The following is an 18,282-nucleotide window of genomic DNA, read 5'->3' as shown; positions in this document are numbered from 1 at the left end:
AGAACCCCCTCATAATTTTGAGCACCTCTATTAACCCCTTAACTTTCTCTGCTCTGAGAACAATCCCAGCTTCTCCAGTCTCCCCACATCACTCAAGTATCTTATCCCTGGTAATAGTTCTGCTAAATCTCCTCTGCATCCTCTCCAAGGGCTTAGCATCCTTCCTAAAGTGTAGTGCTCAGAATTGGACACAATACTCTAGCTGTGGCCTAACCAGTGATTTATAAAGGTTTACAATAACTTCCTTGCTTTGTACTCCATACCTCTATTTAGAAAGTATGCTTTTTAACTGCCTTATCGACTTGTCCTGTCATCTTCAAAGATGTAATGTGAACTCCAGATCTCTCTGTTCCTGCACCTCCTTTAAAATTATACCATTTATTTTAGATTGCCTCTCCTCTATTTTCATTTCCAAAATGCATCAGTTCTTTGTTTTAAATTCATCTGCCATGTGTCTGCCCATTTCATCATTCTGTATATATCCTGCTGAGGTGTGCTACTATCTTCCTCATTACTTACTCAATTTTTAAGCTTTGTGTCATCTGCAAACTTTAAAATTATGCCCTGTATAATATATATCAAAAAGAGCAGTGGTCCCATTAGTGCCCCCTGGGAGGACACCACTGTGTGTTTCCCTCCAGTCTGATAACCACTGTTCTCTGCTTTCTTTCTCTTAGCCAATTTTGTATCTCTGTTGTCAATGCCCCTTTAATGCTTAAATTATTTTGTATTTTTTCTGTCCCATTCCTCTTAGTTTGTCTGGGTGAGCAGGCAACCAGTTCCAGGGTTCTATATGCTATTCAATAATTGGCCACTAGGCGGTGCACTGAATCTTTTTCCTCTTACTGTAGCTAGTGACGGTTCTCCACATTGCCTCTTCCTGTCAGCAAGCCACTTATGTGAAAAATAGCAGGCCATATTCTATAACTCGATAGCATTGCACAATGGCACGCCAATGCAATGTGGCATCACACCACCTTATAATAATTTTAAAACAAACAATTTTGATAATCCGAAATTCTATCCATCCTCACCTCTCAATAACGATAAAGGATATGTGGATTGAATTATACTTACAGTGCAAAGTTCACTTAAAGTGATACAGCTATCAGATAATCCTGGCTGGTTCATAAACTAAACTGAAACAAGGAAATGAAGGTATTAAGTACACAGTTATCAGACAGCTCTACTTTCCAAAGTGCGTGTCTGTTCCAGACCTGTCAATTCAGCCCTTATGTAAAACAATTAGAACAAGCACAAGATTTATTTGCGTATTTTTCATTCAGATCTGAAACAAAAGTGTTTTTACATACAAATGTTATACTTTGAACAAAATGTACTTCAGGATGTAGAACAAATAAAGAGCTGTGGAAGATTCTTTGCTTTATTCAATCACTGGATATGGGTATTGCTGACTATGCCAGCATTTATTGCCCATCCTTTGAGAAGGTGGTGTTGAGCTGCCTTCTTGAACCACTGCAGTCTGAGAGGTTTTTTTGTGGTGATTTGGTACAACTGAGTGGCTTGCTAGGTCATTTGAAAGGGCTGTTAAGAGTCGACCACACTGCTGTTGGTCTGGAGACACATATTGGCCAGATGTGTGAGGTGACAGATTTCCTTCCCTCAAGGACAGTAGTGAGCAAGATGGATTTTTACCACAATCCAGTAGTTTTATGGTCACCATTACTATTGCTGGCTTTTTATTCCAGATTTATTTAATTAAATGAATTTAAATTCTCCAGCTGCCGTGGGGGATTTGAACTTGAGTCTCTGCTTAGTTAGTCCAGGCTTCTGGATTACTAGCCCTGCAACATAACCACAATGCTACCATACCACTAGAAACATAGAAACAGTAGTGACATTTGAAATGCTATTGTTATAGAATACCATGTGCCTAATGTAATAGTTCCCATGGCCGGAATTTTACATCCCCTAAAGAGTGGGATGGTGGCTGCGGGGGCGGTGGGGGGGAATGGAGTGGGAGGCTCGGGTGGCCCTTCCCGACCCACTCCCTCCTCTGCCGCCATTTTACGCAGGGCGGCGGTGGCAAAAACCAGCCCGCCTGGCCCAGGCCCATCAACGCCCTTAAGTGGCCAGTTAACGGCTGATTCACCGGCAGCTCCATTCCAATAAAACCAACTAAGGGCCTGGGGACTGTAAAATCCAGACTGCATCCCCAGGCCCAGCGGGGGCGGGATCGCCACCGACTTTTCAGTCGGTGGATGGCTCCTGTCCGACGTGCATAAAATTCCGGCCCATATTTTGATTCATGTCTGAATGTAGTCTTCATATCTAAGGTGGAGTTCTCTTGAGCTTGCAGAAGGAAAACAAATCATAGATCTGTTTTTTTTTGCACTATATGTAACACTCATGTTAGGTAAGGCGCAAATTACAATGACCTATACAGAAATATAAAATTAAAGACTCAAGCAGTGATGTTATTTGTTTAATGCAGAACAGCAGAATTCCTGCTTTTTCTCTATAATTAATGGCCCAAAAAGATATTGTACTTTACAAAACAATGTAATTTTATGGGGTTCTTTACTGAGAAATGTAGGGATTTTTCAATTCTGTTTTTAAAAAATCCTCCTTTTTTCATTTAGGCATGAATTTACCCTCTTTGGTAAATATTTTTGGTTGAAGTTAAAATGAAGTTGTCCAGTTGTTTATTTCTTATATGATGATTGTCCTATTTTGTGTTTAGTTGTAGCTGTTATGCAGTATTGTCTTTGTCTGTTCAATGCACTGCCTCTTCTACTGTCAGAGTAATGAAATATTGATGAAGTGTTCCAGTTAGCAGTATCAGCATACTGCCTCTTTTCATTTTACTGGAGCTGTAGCAGAAACAAATGGAAAAACAGTTTAATGGTATTAAATAATACTTGCATTTCTGCTTAAACATCTCCACTTCGCACTTCTAAAAACCTTTTCAAAAGTGCTGACTTACTTAGGTGCACAAGCAGACATTTTTCATAACGATGATTCGTGAATATTAATGAGATAAACTCCCAATAAATATGTTCTTTTGATAGTGTTGATTGAGGGAAAAATGCTGAAAAACACTCTGTTTTGTTTTGCTTTGAATATGCCAATGAGATCTTAACAGCCACTTGCACTTCCAGAACAGGCTGTTATCTGGTTCAAAAGATAGTAGTTCCAACAATGCAGCATTCCCTCAGTATTGCATTCAAGTATCAGTCTAAATTTAAACAAGAAAGGCTTGCATTTATGTAGCACCTTATGCATCTTTAAGACATCCCAAAATACTTCACAGCCAATTAATTATTTTTTGAAATGTAGTTGCTGTTATTTTGGAGACAAATAAGCAGCCAATTGTATAAAGCAAAATCCCACAAATAAAATGAAATGAATGGCAAATTATCTGTTTTTTGTGGTGTTGGCTGAGGATTAATGTTACCCAGGACACCAGGAGAAGTCTGTACTCATCTTTGAAAAAGTGCAATAGGTCCTCTTAAGTCTGAACGGGCAGATGAGACTTTGATTTAATATCCTAAAAGATGGCATATTTGACAATAGTGTCAGCCAAGATTATGGTATTGGGCATGAACCCACAATTTTTAATCCCCAAATGAGAATGCTGCCAACTGACCCAAATGAACATTTATATTATTTGTTTGAAAACATTTACTACCCCTTCTTGGATTGAAACCTGAGATTTTTTTCCCCCCACCAGCAATAAGTGAGACAGCATCGAGTCGAAACTCAACACCCAGCACGGAGTTACCTATCACAGAGATTCAACAAAGTACCTTTCAGCATAAAACAGACGCATTCACCTGTGAGTTAGCTGTTTATAAAACAAAAATATCTTCTTTTTAAAATTATAATTTTTATAGCCATGATATCTTTTTAACTCAATTTTCTAATTTTTCAGTAAGTAACAGCAATCTCCACAATTCAACTGAAAACAACACAGAGACAAATGGTATGCAATAGTCATATTCTATATGTTGATCAAATATATTTCCTCAATATTCATAAATATGAATTAGTAATGCACTCTAATTTTTAACATACAGGTGTCTGTAAATGTAATGGCTCTTTAATCTACTTATACACTCTATTCAATAGGAGTAATCAATCAGTTCAGCAGGATGAGAATAATGTATCTCTGTTCTTAGTATTTTTCGTATGGATTATGTCCCCCTCTTCAAATGTCAATATTGGCCCTGATGTTCCTCTCCATCTTCTGCTCTTCTCCAATTCATAGAGTACCACGTTGCAGAAGGCCATTCTACCCATCGGGTCTGTGCCAGCTCTTTCGAAAAGAAATCCTGTTAGTTCCATTTTCCTGCTCTTTCTCTGTATCCATTTTTTTTCTTCTTCAGGTATTTATCCAATTCCCTTTTAAAGGCTACTATTGAATCTGTATCCACCATGCTATCAAGTAATGCATTCCAAATCCTAATAATTCATTACCTTAAACATTTTTTTCTCATGCCGCCGCTTTTTTTTTGCCAATCACCTTAAATCTGTGCCCGTTAGTAGTCAATCCTTCAGTCACTGGAAACAGTTTCTCCTTATTTCCTGACTTAAAGATTTATCTTCTTAAGCACATTATCAAATCTCCTCTTAGCCTTCTCTGCTCTAAGGAGAACGCCAGTTTCTGCAGTCTCCATGTAACTTTAATCCTTCATCCCGACAACGATTCTAGTACTTCTCTTCTGTACCCTTTCCAAAGCTTTTACATCCTTCCTAAGGGTGGAGCCCAGAATTGGACAGTTGGGGCATGGCTGACTAAGGTAATACATGAGTACTTTGCATCAGTGTGAACCAAAGAAGAGAAATTTGCCAAAGCTACAGTAAACGAGAAGGTTGTTAGGATACCAGATGAGATAAAAAGGAATAAAGAGGAGGTATGAGAAAGGCTGGCAGTTATAAAAGTGGTTAAGTCACCTGGTCTGGATAGGATGCATACTAGGTTACTGAGGGAGGTCATAGAGTCGTACAGCATAGAAACAGGCCCATCGGCCCACCGCGTCCATGCCGACCATAATGCCTATCTATACGAATCCCACCTGCCTGTATTAATTCCATATCTCTCAATCAAGTACCTGTCCAGATGCCTCTTAAATGTTGCTACTGTTCCTGCCTCCACCACCTCCTCAGGCTGCTCATTCCAGATACCCACTATTCTTTGTGTGAAAAATGTACCCCTTTGATCCCCTTTAAACTTCCTCCCCCTCACCTTAAATCTATGCCCTCTAGTTTAGACACCCCTACCATGGGAAACAGACTCTGGCTATCTACCCTATCTATGCCTCTCATAATTTTATATACCTCCATCATGTCCCCTCTCAGCCTCCTTCGCTCCAGGGAAAACAGACCCAGCCTGTCCAATCTCTCTTTATAACTCAAGCCCCCCAAACCAGGCAATATCCTTGTGAACCTTTTCTGCACCCTCTCCAGCTTAATCACATCTTTCCTGTAGTGCGGCGACCAGAACTGCACACAGTACTCCAAGTGCAGCCTAATCAACGTTATGTACAACTGTAACATGACGTCCCAACTCTTGCCTTCATCGGCCAAGGCATTGAGTACAAGCATGCCATATACCTTCTTCACCACCCTGTCGACCTGTGTTGCCACTTTCAGGGAACTATGTACTTGCACCCCAAGGTCTCTCTGCTCAACAACATTCCCCAGGGCCCTGCCATTCACAGTGTATGTCCTGCCGTGGTTTAACTTCCCAAAATGCATCACTTCGCACGTGTCTGCGTTAAATTCCATTTGCCAATCCCTTGCCCACTCTCCCAGTTTATCTATATCCTGTTGTAACCTTAGACAACCTTCTTCACTGTCCACAATACCACCAATTTTGGTGTCATCTGCACGTGGCACCTTGTCAAAGGCCTTGCTAAAGTCCATGTAGACAACGTCCATCGCCCTGCCCTCGTCAATCCTCTTGGTCACCTCCTCAAAAAACTCAATCAAATTCGTGAGACATGATTTCCCACGCACAAAGCCATGCTAACTATCCCTAATCAGACCTTGCCTTTCCAAATGCATATAAATCATGTCTCTCAGAATCCCTTCCAATAACATTCCCACCACTGATGTTAAGGCTCACCAGCCTGTAGTTCCCTGGCTTATCCCTGCTTGCCCTTCTTGGATGAAGGCACAACATTAGCTAAACTCCAGTCTTCTGGTACCTCACCCGTGGCTAATGATGATACAAAAATCTCTGCCAGGGCCCCAGCAATCTCCTCCCTTGCTTCCCAAAGCATCCTAGGATACACCTGGTCAGGCCCTGGGGATTTATCCACCTTAATGCGCTTCAAAACCTCCAACACCTCCTCCTTTGTAATGTTGATATGCTCCAGGATATCGCCGTTCCCTCCCTTGAACTCACTATCTTCCATGACCTTCTCCATGGTAAATACAGACGAGAAGTATTCATGTAAGACCTCGCCCATTTCCCGTGGCTCCACACATAGGTTACCACACTGGTCCTTAAGGGGACCTACTCGCTCCCTAGCTACCCTTTTACTCTTAATATACTTATAGAATCTTTTAGGATTCTCCTTTATCTTACCTGCCAGGGAAATCTCATGGCCCCTTTTCGCCCTCCTAATTTCCTTCTTAAGAGTACTCCTACATCCCGGTACTCCTCGAGGGACTCGCTTGATCCCAGCTGCCTATACCTGACATATGCCTCCTTCTTTGTCCTGACCAGACCCTCAATATCCCTCATCAACCAAGGTTCCCTAAACTTGCAAGCCTTGCCCTTCCATCTAACAGGAACATGCTGGACCTGAACTCTTCCTATCTCATTTTTAAAAGCCTCCCACGTGCCAGACATCCCTTTACCTGTAAACAGCCTCTCCCATTCAACTTTTGAGAGTTCCTGTCTGATGCCATCGAAATTAGCCTTCCCCCAGTTTAGGACTTCAACCTGAGGACCAGTCCTATCCTTTTCCATAACGATCTTGAAGCTAATAGAGTTATGGTCACTGGTCCCAAAGTGCTGTCCAACTGACACATCAACCTGCCCAGCCTCATTTCCCAAGAGGAGGTCGAGTGTAGCTCCTTCTCGAGTAGGGCCATCCACATACTGCTTCAGAAAACTATCCTGGACACACTTAACAAATTCTTCCCCATCTGATCCCTTAGCACTAAGGCAGTCCCAGTCAATATTAGGGAAGTTAAAATCACCTACTGTTACAACCCTATAATTCCTACACCTATCTGTGATTTCCCTACATATATGCTCCTCCAATTCCCTCTGACTATTGGGGGGCCTATAGTATAATCCCATCAAAGTGATCACCCCTTTCTTATTTCTAAGTTCTACCCATATAGCCTCGCTGGACGCTCCCCCCAGGATATCCTCTCTAAGTACTGCCGTGATGTCCTCCCTGATCAATAGTGCAACTCCCCCTCCTCTCTAACCTCCACCTCTGTCACGCTGGAAGCTTCGGTACCCCGGAACATTGAGCGGCCAGTCCTGCCCATCCCTCAACCACGTTTCCGTAATAGCTATATCACAATCCCATAGCCCGATCCATGCTCTGAGTTCATCTGCCTTACCTGTAAGGCTTCTTGCATTAAAGTAAATGCAGTTTAGCCTACCAGACCTTCCACGCTCCCTATCCTGCCCCTGCCCAGCCTGCCTACTGGACTTGCTTGCTTTAACCTCTACATTTGCCTCAACTATCTCATCGGAGAGACTACTACTTTGGGTCCCACCCCCCTGCAAGACTAGTTTAAACCCTCCCGAGTATTACTAGCAAACCTCCCTGCAAGGATATTGGTCCCCTTCCAGTTCAGATGCAACCCGTCCCTCGTGTACAGGTCACCTCTGCACTAGAAGAGATCCCTATGATCAAAGTAGCTGAAGCCCTCCCAACTACACCAGCTCTTCAGCCACGCATTAATTTGCCTATTCCTACCCTCACTAGTACATGGCACAGGGAGTAATCCTGAGATTACAACCCTTGAGGTCTTGCTTTTTAACCTTCTGCCTAACTCCCTATATTCACTTTGCAGGACCTAATCTCTCTTCCTGCCTATGTCGTTAGTACCAATATGAACCATGACTTCTGGCTGCTCACCTTCCCCTTTCAGAATATCCTGCAGCCGCTCTAAGACACGCTTGACCCTAGCACCAGGGAGGCAACATACCATCCTGGAGTCTCGTTTGTGGCCACAGAAATGCCTATCTGCACCCCTTACAATAGAATCCCCTATCACTATAGCTCTTCCACCCCTTTTCCTTCCCTGCTGTACAGCAGAGCCCTCCGTGGTGCCACGGACCTGGCTGTTGCTGCTTTCCCCTGGGAGGTCATCCCCCCAACAGTATCCAAAGCAGTATATCTGTTTGAGAGGGGGATGGCCACAGGGGACTCCTGCACTACCTGCCTGCGCCGACTACTCCGTCTGGTGGTCACCTTTTCTGCCTGTGCAGCCATTAACTGTGGTGTGACCACCTCACTAAATGTGCTGTCCATGACATCCTCAGCATCGCAGATGCTCCACAATTAATCCACCCTCCGCTCCAGCTCTGTAATATGGGTAGCCATTAGCTACAGACGAATACACTTCCTGCACACATGGTCGTCAGGGACACTGGAAGCGTCCCTGATTTCCCACATAACGCAAGAAGACCATATCACGGGTCTGAGCTCTCCTGCCATGACTTACCTTTAAATTAATTTAGTTACTCCCTTTAAAAAATACTAATTACACGAGGGGTCTTATTCTACTCCAAACACTACCCACTACAATCTAAAGTCCTTAATAAATTACTCTAATTTAAGTAGTACTACTCACCTTATCACTGAAGGTTTTTTAAAAAAAAACTTTCCCCTTTTTTAAGTAATTTAAATGCAGCTGTCAGGGTCGAAATTGTGGAGGTACTGGTCACAATCTTCCGATTCCCCTTAGATACAAGGGTCATGCCAGAGGACTGGGGAATTCAAATGTTACACTCTTGTTTAAAAAAGTGGAGAAGGCTAAACCTGGCAATTACAGACCAATCAGTTTCATGTTGGTGGTGGGGAAGCTTTTAGAAACAATAATCTCAGCAAAAATGAACAGCCACACAGATAAGCATGGACTAATAAAGGAGATTTAAATGTGTACTGGTTAAATATATTGGTCCTGAAATTCCATAAACTTCTCCCAATCTCCTTCCGTAACTTCAATAGGAAATCAGCAGAAACTCTAGAGAAATGGCATAAACGAGCTGAACTATTCCAATGCTTTCCTGGCCGACCTTCCATTCTCCACCCTCTGTAAATTACAGCTCATTGAAAACTCTGCTGCTTGTAACTTATCCCACATGAGGACACACACACCATTCACCCCTGTCCTTGCTGACCTACATTGGGTACCAAGCCCCAAAATCTGAAATTTAAATTTTCCATCTTCGTGTTTGTATCCTATCATGGCCTTTCCCCCTCCCTTCCAAATCTCTATTATTCTGACTGGACGTTTGCACATTCCTCCCTCCCTTCATCCACCGCTGACACCACTTCAACTATCTAGGCCCTATGCTCTGGAATTCCATTCCTTAATCCCTCTGCCTCTCTACCTCTCTCACCTCTTTTAAGACTCTCTTTAAAATCCATCTCTTTGATCAACCATTCCTAATATTTCCTTTGACTCTGCATCCATTTTTGTCTGATTACACCTCTGTGAAAAGCCTTGCGATAAATGTGTCATTTCAATGCAATTTGTTGCTTTGTTTCATTTCCTGGTTTGAGTCTGGTACCTTTTCTGCAGTGATATTGCTGTTTTTCTTTGAGTAGTGACATTGGGCAGATTTTGTGCCCCAATATGGGGGTGAGAACAGAGGCAGTTGGTGTGTAGTTTCGCACTGCCGGCCAGCATGCCAATTTGCTGGCACCATCCAACCCCCAGGTCACTTTCTCAGAGACAGAATCGGGGGCAGAAGGGCTATCCATCCACATGTGGTGGGTAGCCAATGAAGGTAAGTAAAAGGCCAATTATCAGAGGCAGACTGGAATTTTCCACTTGGTTTATGAACCCTTTGCAGCATTGGGAAAAGGCCAGCTGTCTGGAGGCAAGCATGCCCTCTGGCCATTAATTGGCCAATTCAAGGAAAATGACTGCCGGGTTACTGCCCCCGGCACAGTGCAGGGTAGGGACCCCCATTTGATCCTGACATTGGGGTCCTGACCCAAAACCCTGCCCATTATCTTTCAGAAATTAGGACTAGTGGTCTTTGGGAGTGTGTCAATACTTTCAAGGGATCTTACACACAGAAAAGTTTGAAAACAATCATAAAACATAGAGTTGTATTGTATTTGCTTTTGAACATACTGAGTCCTCAAACTATCAGTTATAAAATATAAAATATGTAAGAGTTGCAGTTAACAGTATTAAGAGACTGATCAGTTCAGAAAATTCTTTAACTTGAAATGTTGAATGTCGAATTTACTCATAGTCAACTGGTGATTTATCACAACAGAAATACTGATGGTCACAGTTGCAATACTCTTGAACAGTTTTATCACACAGCAAACAAACATTCACTGATATTGCCTGACATCCTAAGTAACAGGTTAAAGTTTACTCCTCAAACTTGAATGAAGTTTTTAAATTCAAAATATCATTACTTAAATCGAAGTTGTACAAAAAGGTCTCCTGTGCTGTTTTATGAAAATGCTCAATTCAAATTAGTAGATAACTGACCAAAAACAGCAAGCAAAAAGGACTTTAAATTAATTGGCATAGACTGTAACTACAAACACACAGAAAATTAAAACTGTGCGTCTTATGAAAAACAGATTTCATGGAGTGATAGAGTTTAACCTTGTACTTCAGACCATGATTCAGCCTAGCCTGAACACTCCTTACATAGCTCAATATGTTTATACTAAGTATCCATTCATCAATAATTATTTTACTTTGTTCTGTGCATTAATGCAAAGTACAACTCTGCACGTATTTTTCAGAAGGGACCATATTCAACTCTACAAGTGCCTGGAGTATAACAAACACTTCATCAATGGAACAAGAAAAAACTATTTCCACAGTAAAATGTGGAAACACTCAAATCAGTAAGTCAGTTTACAAATTAATTTTTATGCTATTATAAAATCCACAATGAAATAGGCAAAAAGACACTGGAAGAAATATTATAGTCAAGAAATAACTATTCATTGTAATGAGTGATACCTGGAGCAACTCTGTCTCTACAAGCGGAGAAGAATTCCTTTACAGAGTTTAAAGTTTCAGTATTACCCTCAAGTAACAGTGAGTGTGAAATTGGTCTTGGTTGATGGCACGAAATGTGTAATAGCGTATTGGAAGTCTGTTTGATACACAGTCTAATTTTCTTTTCCATTGACTTCAATGAAATCAGGGTTTAAAACATGCTGTTGACTCACTATAGCCCATGACCAATTTTACCCGCATTCGGTCTTCACTACCCTGAATGGATGGGTTTCTGCACTGTCCACAGAGCAGAGAGGCAAAGCCTTGACAAGCGTCCCAAGATAAATATGGGCAGGGAAAGCCTTTTGGCCCATCCTAACATATCTGTTTTATGGAAAATGTACAGTGATGGGAATTTTTTTTTAATTAATTCAGTCGGGGAAGTGGTGCCTGAATGCAATTACTGTGTCTTTATGCTCTTGGAGGGATTATTTACTACAATTGTCAGTAATATAAAGACCAGGCAAAAAAAGGATTGCTGTATGGTTTCTACTTAACAGGCAGTCATTATTAACCTTGCTTGTATCCTTTACAGTGGAAAATAATGGAAAGCAGGAGAAACAACAAATGAAGCAGAGCAGTGCCCTGTTACTGATACTCATAGCTTTCCTGATCTGTGCTTTACTCATTGTGTTCCAATTGTTCGTGCTAAAAATAAGGAAGGAGCATTTAAAGTGGAGAAAACGTAAGTGTACTTTTAATGCAATTTTTAAACTTTGAAAATTTCCTGCTGTTTCTCCAACCCCATGATAAGTACAGGCTTCTCTGCTGAAAACAGTTTCACTTGTAGTTGCCCTTCACTAACTCACCCTAGTACCCATTAGATAGGTATGAGCTTTGACAGTGAGAGTTGGCAAGCTATCCAACTGTTTGAACATTACAGCCAATGCTCAATATAATGGATATGAGTAGATTCACAGATCCTGCACTACCAATTGTACTACCATCTTGTTCAAAGGTGCTAAGATTCGGTACTTTATCTCCCACCTTTGCCTTTTACAATTGTGGTTCTCACTGAGAGCACAGGCTAGGTTAATTTACCATACAGGGTCTAATGCATGGTAGAACAAAAAGAACCCTGAAGACTTTGTCACTGCTTACAATTTGCTTTCACTTATTTCAGAAAAAGATGACTCTGATTTAACGGTGGAAAGTAACAGATCAAACAAGTCAAGTAATGAAGAACATGTTCGACCAGAAAACAATAATCGAGGTAAGCTAGGGAAGATGATCTCCGAAGGACTTTGGTAGCATTTCAAATGAATCATTTAGAATTTGTTCCACGATTACTATGAATTGACTGTCCTGCTGCAATTGATCAATTCTACTTTGGAGCATTAGTCTTTGGAATTCTTCAAAAATAGTATTTAAAAAATGAGACACATATATTAAATTCACACTTAATTCTTTTTAAATTGACAAGTTAGGAGAAATATCAAGGCCCATAGACATCACCAGGGTTGAAAGGAGTTATCAAGCAAAGACAAAGCAAAGCAAGGGGTAATGACTAAGTGATGACAAGCTTGGATTTCAAAAGCCTATGGATTATTGAAAGAAGGAAAGAATGGACCTGAATTTGCTGCACACTTAATACTGATATGATAAACAATAAAGGGAGATAGAGAAAGAAGATGGGAGAGGGGAGGGAGGGGTCGGAAACTATTGATAAGAGAGAGACTGTCTCTCAGAAGACCAGCTTTCATCTTCCAAGGGTTTAAAGAGACCTGGTACAATCCATGTCTGTTAGCATATATGACACTAAGATTACAACATCCCCTTATACTTGAGAAAAATCATTTCCATAAACCTCAAACTCAAAGAAAATTAAATCAACTTTAATTTTGTTCAATAAGATTAAAATAAATCAGTTTTCAAAATTAGGCAATGTAAGTTGTGAATGATATTGGTACCTCGGTATTCAGAGTACTTTCACCTAACAATAGACAATTTCAAAAGAGCTACTTTTCATCTGTACAAATTATTTTTACAAGAGTCATCATAACTTTAGTATACTTATGATGGAATTGAATTGGTTACAATGGTGTTCTTGACAAAACAATTTTTCCTCTGTTCGTAATCTATTACTTATCTATATTGACAGCACAGCTCTCTTCAACTTGCAGAAATTGTCCTTGCTGTTTTTCCAAGTACAATTTCCTGTTTACAATCATCTTTACTGATGACACTGAAGTACAAGTGAAAATTCAGCACCTCTGTCCATAGGTTCTTTAAATGATGGGACTTCAGGTCACATGGTCTCACTCCACACCTCAAATTGAATTTTCTAAACTGTTGTTTACCATCCTATTTCCATATTCAGCACTGAAGCCCAACAGTGTTTCATCGAAGCTTAAGGGCAGGTTTATGAAACATGCTAGCACTGCAGTTATAAACCTGGCTTGTTTCTCAAGAGAGCATCTTGAACTGCTGCATAACACTGAGGCGATTACAGATCTGCCACTGGTAGTAATAGTGATGGGACCAATTTGAAGTGATGAATTAAAATTATGATAAGAACAGTACCACAACATTAAAGCTTGTTGGCCTAAATGAAGCTTTTGCTTCAGTTTACTGGTACAAATATTCTTAATAAGGTTCATGAAATCTCTGCACTAAATTTGTTAAGTTGCAATTCTATAATTAGAAATGCTTCATAGTTGTGATGAGTGCTGGAATTGTCATTATTGTTAAATCTGAGTTAAGTTTTGCAAATTTGAAATTAAAACTATTTCTTTGTTTTTGTTCTTGTACAGAACCCACTTTTGGCATGCATTACACAAGTCAGATACATTCAGAGGAACAAATGAAGCGATATACTAACAATATCTCTGAAGATCAAATAAATACATTGGATAAGGAGAGCACAGTATAAGTTATTTTGTTATAACAACAACTTATATTTGCATTATATTATAATGCAAAACTTGTCTCTACTTTGTAATTTTTTAAAGCATTTTTGCATATAGTTGCCTTTGTTGCACTTATTTCAAAGTATATTTTGGGGAAAATTATAATTTATGAAAAAAATACTGCAACAGTTAACTGAATGTGAATCAGAAATGCATCTTTTAATTTTTTTTTTCCAAACTGTAAAATGTATATGAGTTTAAATGTTTTTGTTGGACATGAGTTGTACCTATATTTATTGCTATTTGCACATTAAATACTAGTTTTTTACCTTTTAAGAATACATTTATTTTCAATATTTGTCCTCATTTAAGTGTTAGATGTCAGTGCTGGGAAATGTAACACTTTTTTTTGATTCTTTATGGGGTAATTCTTTGGACGCGGCAGCAGTCTTGTTGAAGGGAGTGTGGATTGGAGAGTTGGACGAGAAGATCACCATACTGAGTTTACGCTAGCACCTTCCTGTTTTAATTAATGTTGGCACTATCCCTGTTCATTGCATCTCAGTTAATGTTAGCACTCTCCTTCCTGTCTCACCCCCAGTGTCACTCACAGCTGTCCCAGCATTCCACCTACCAAAGCACAACTCCCACCTTCTGCCTTCTTCCCTCCCTCTACATTACTATCCAGGTCCCTCAGTTTTCCTCCACCCTTCATTGGCATTCATTTCCTCTTCCTTTCGGACTATTCCTACCTCACTGCCAGCATTAATGGATGGGAACAGGCTACTTTGCCTCAATGCTGTTGCTGGTTGAAAGTACCTGTGCATCTGGGACAATGGCTCCTGCTCTTGCAAGATTTCATACTCACTGCTTACAGAAGTGAGAAACTCTTCCATTAGTGCAGCTATGGCAGGGGGAGTGGGGTGGAGCAGGATTGTCAGCAACAGCACTCAAGAGTGGTGCTGAAGGGAAAAGAATAGCCTACCACTTTCAGGGTTCCAAAGTGAGTCTATGCTTCCTTTGTGAAATTAATAGTAGATATTCTTCATACTCTAGAAATTAGGTCGCATTAATTTTTGGGTAGGTGGGGCACAGGTAACAATCCTTGCATGTAAACAGTAAGGCACAAGGAGCTACCAATATTGGGCCTCAGGCCAAATGGCCGCCTTCTATGCTGCATTATTGTATAATTTCCATTGAGCCAGTGAGCTGCAGAGAGCAACAGGCAGCTCCCACAATTGAAGATCCGGCCAATGATGTTGCAGTGGCCCTCAGGTAAGTGAGGAAGGAGTTGACAGGGAAAAAGAAACATTGGGTCAGGAGAATTAGGAAAACCACTCATGCTTCTGTCGATTCTCATGTCAACTGTGCCTCTGTGGTGGCACTTTTGCCTTTCACTCAGAAGAAGGTGGGTTCAAATCCCACTTTAGAGATTCAAGCACAAAATCTAGGTTGGCACTTCAGTGCAGTACTAAGGTAGTGTTGCAATGTTGGAAATGTTGCCTTTCAGATGGGATGTAAGATAAGGTCCTGTCTGCCCCTTGGGTGGGTGCAAAAGGCTCCATGGCACAATTCTGAAGAAGATCAGAGGAATTCTCCCTAGTGGCCTGGCCAATATTCATCCATGAACCAATATCACTAAAACAAATTATCTGCTCATTATCTCATTGCTGTTTGTGGGAGCTTGCCATGTACAAATTGGCTGTGCGTTTTCTACATTGTAGCAGTGACTGTACTTCAAAAAGTACTTCATCAGATGTAAAGGGCTTTGGGACATCCAGAAGTTATGAAAAGCACTGTATAAACAGAAGTTAATTTTTATTTTTCTTCTCGGCTTCACATTCAGGTAAGTATATTTTTTTAAAAAACAACTTGTTGGGTGCGGCCTAACAAGCGGTTCCTTTTAGCACATCTGTTAGACTGTACGTAGGCCTGTTTTTCCTGAGTGCAGCTGGTGGACTCCAAACCCCACTGGTTGTTTTTTCAAACATACTGTATTCACATGAATTAAATTAAAAGAGGCTCTGAGACAAAAGGTGGTTAAGATGACAATGAGATAGCTTTGTATTAATGAGCAAAGCGGTTAAATGGGGTTGAGATATTGATCAGCCATGATCTAACTAAATTTCGGAGCAAGCTCGAGGGGCTGCATGGCCTACTCCTATGTTCCCTATCTGTTTGTTCATTTGTGTCATCTTCTGGCCAGAAAGTAGTAAATAATATGTAACTTTTTCACCTACCTTGGCAATTAGAAAACACCTCACACCCACACATGTTGGAAAGCCTTTGATTCCTTGCTAGCCACAAAGGGAGTTAAAGAAACAAAGACAGAAGAACAAGAATCACAGAATTGTTACAGTGCAGAAAGAGGCCATTCAGCCCTAGTGTCTGCACCGGCTCTCCGAATGAGCATTTCACCTGGTACCACTCCCCTGCCTTCTCCCCATAACCCTGCACATTCTTCCTTTTCATATAACTGTCTAATTCCCTTTTGAATGCCTCAATCAGGTTTCTAAAGAGAAAGCTGCAAGGCCTTTCGCTGAAACTAAGAGGTTAGAATGCTGGAAGACAGTTAAGCATCATCCTGCTTGGCATTTTCATTATTTTGTATAAATACACTAAAATATAGTGTAGTAATTAATAACCATAACTGCTGTTCTATATGTTCAGCTTTCTGTGAAATAAAGCATTTGACCTATTCATGACTGGTCTCCGCTCACCAAGTGATTACTATACTTGATACACCTTCAGAGATTTAAGAAGCACTTATTCAAAAGACATCAATGTGTGGTTCAGGTGATAAAATGGATGTTATTTTTACACTTCCAGGTTACACTATTTTAAAAGTAGATAAAGGACGATGAAGATCACCTCCCATAAAAGTAGGATGTTCACGGTCTTAAGGTAGTGACTGCTGTCACTGAACCCAAATTTTTAACAATGAGGAAAGACAAGAAAAAATTAAGAGAATGTGAAAGAGATCTTATAGAAGTACATAAAATACTAACTAGAATAAAAAAAAGAAATAACAGTATGTGTAGACATTGAGAACTGCATTGGGCTCAACTGTGATTTGCCCTATATTTGAGTAGCTTGTCCCACTCAAGGTAAAGACTCAACTCAAACTGTACCGGGGGGAGAACACATGGAACTGTATCCCAGCCTTAAATCAGCAAGCTTCTGGACAGAAAGGAATGTGGCAGAAGCAAAACGGAGAAATATATTAATAACTGTTGTAGAGCCTTATGTTGGCGCATTCTATTCTGCTCAGTGGCATTTGGAAGTCCATTTGTCATTACAGCAAGAGGCAAGTGACATCTGCCCTTCTCAGGATCCCAGACAAATAAAATGTAAATGTTTTAGTCCTCGTGGCCTGATGGATGAAGAACTGCTGCTTGCTGAAGAGACATCCATTTCCCCTGTCAACGTCAGTCCGCTGATTGGTTTAGATGGTGGTGCCTGCATCCATTCCATTTCTGTGCAGACAAAGCATTCTGTTGTGAATCCTATTCCCCATGCTAAAATGAAGGATCCATCTGTGTTTGCTAGTGGGCTTAGAATAAGTCCATACTGGAGTGGATCTTTGGCCTCACATTTCACAGGCTCGGAAACTGCAACCCAAAAATAATCTCAGCATTCATCCCTATTAATGACGTTCTGCACCCAGGACGAATGTACTCCAACTCTGTTCTGGCTTGGAAGAGATAAAATAAGATATGGGGCACTTTAAAAGGCGGTGCATCGTAACTGCGAACTCTAAACAAAAGCGAAGTGATCCAGATCATAACTTGAATGATTTCAATTTGAAATAAGAGGGGGGGAAAAACTGAAACTGCAGGAAATATTGGTCTGGGAAAGTTTTGAATTATAACCCATCCTTCGGACTCAGCTGAAAGATGTAAGCTGGCAAGCATGTGCAATGACGAATTCCTATTGTTGGTTTCTTTATTGGATGATGAATCCAATACAGAGGGTTTTAAAATGTGATAATGAGAAACTGTTTTTTTTGAGGGGGCAGTAATTTATGGGTTAATAAGTCTTTTACTTTGTTTAAGAGACTTACACCCTTAGCTGCAGCTAAAAGCCTCCCTTTGAAGGAGCAGCCATTGACGGTAACCTGAAAACATCAAGCTCTTTCCAGATCGTTCCACAGCCCGAGCCGCTAAACCGCTCACCTTTCACAGGGTGACCGGCGGCTTCCTCCGATTGGTCGCTTCAGCGCCTTGGG

At 40.8% G+C, this 18,282-nt stretch overlaps 1 protein-coding gene across 2 annotated transcripts in view; it reads left to right on the top strand.

The window, feature by feature from the left end:
• The window catches only part of LOC137381633 (cytotoxic and regulatory T-cell molecule-like), a 41,708-nt gene extending 27,355 nt beyond the window's left edge, over window positions 1-14,353 (top strand). For both annotated transcript variants that reach the window (XM_068054337.1, XM_068054336.1), the window contains 6 exons: window positions 3,695-3,799; window positions 3,896-3,946; window positions 10,944-11,048; window positions 11,741-11,890; window positions 12,329-12,418; window positions 13,959-14,353. In XM_068054337.1, coding sequence (XP_067910438.1) covers window positions 3,695-3,799; window positions 3,896-3,946; window positions 10,944-11,048; window positions 11,741-11,890; window positions 12,329-12,418; window positions 13,959-14,077 — 620 coding nt within the window. In that variant the 3' untranslated portion in view covers window positions 14,078-14,353. The remainder of the gene's footprint in view (window positions 1-3,694; window positions 3,800-3,895; window positions 3,947-10,943; window positions 11,049-11,740; window positions 11,891-12,328; window positions 12,419-13,958) is intronic.
• Window positions 14,354-18,282: the final 3,929 nt, after the last annotated feature.

The sequence above is a fragment of the Heterodontus francisci genome, chromosome 22 (genome assembly GCF_036365525.1).
Source record: "Heterodontus francisci isolate sHetFra1 chromosome 22, sHetFra1.hap1, whole genome shotgun sequence".
NCBI lineage: Eukaryota > Metazoa > Chordata > Chondrichthyes > Heterodontiformes > Heterodontidae > Heterodontus > Heterodontus francisci.
Note: the sequence above shows the minus strand (reverse complement) of the source record. Positions and strands in the feature narration are given on the sequence as shown.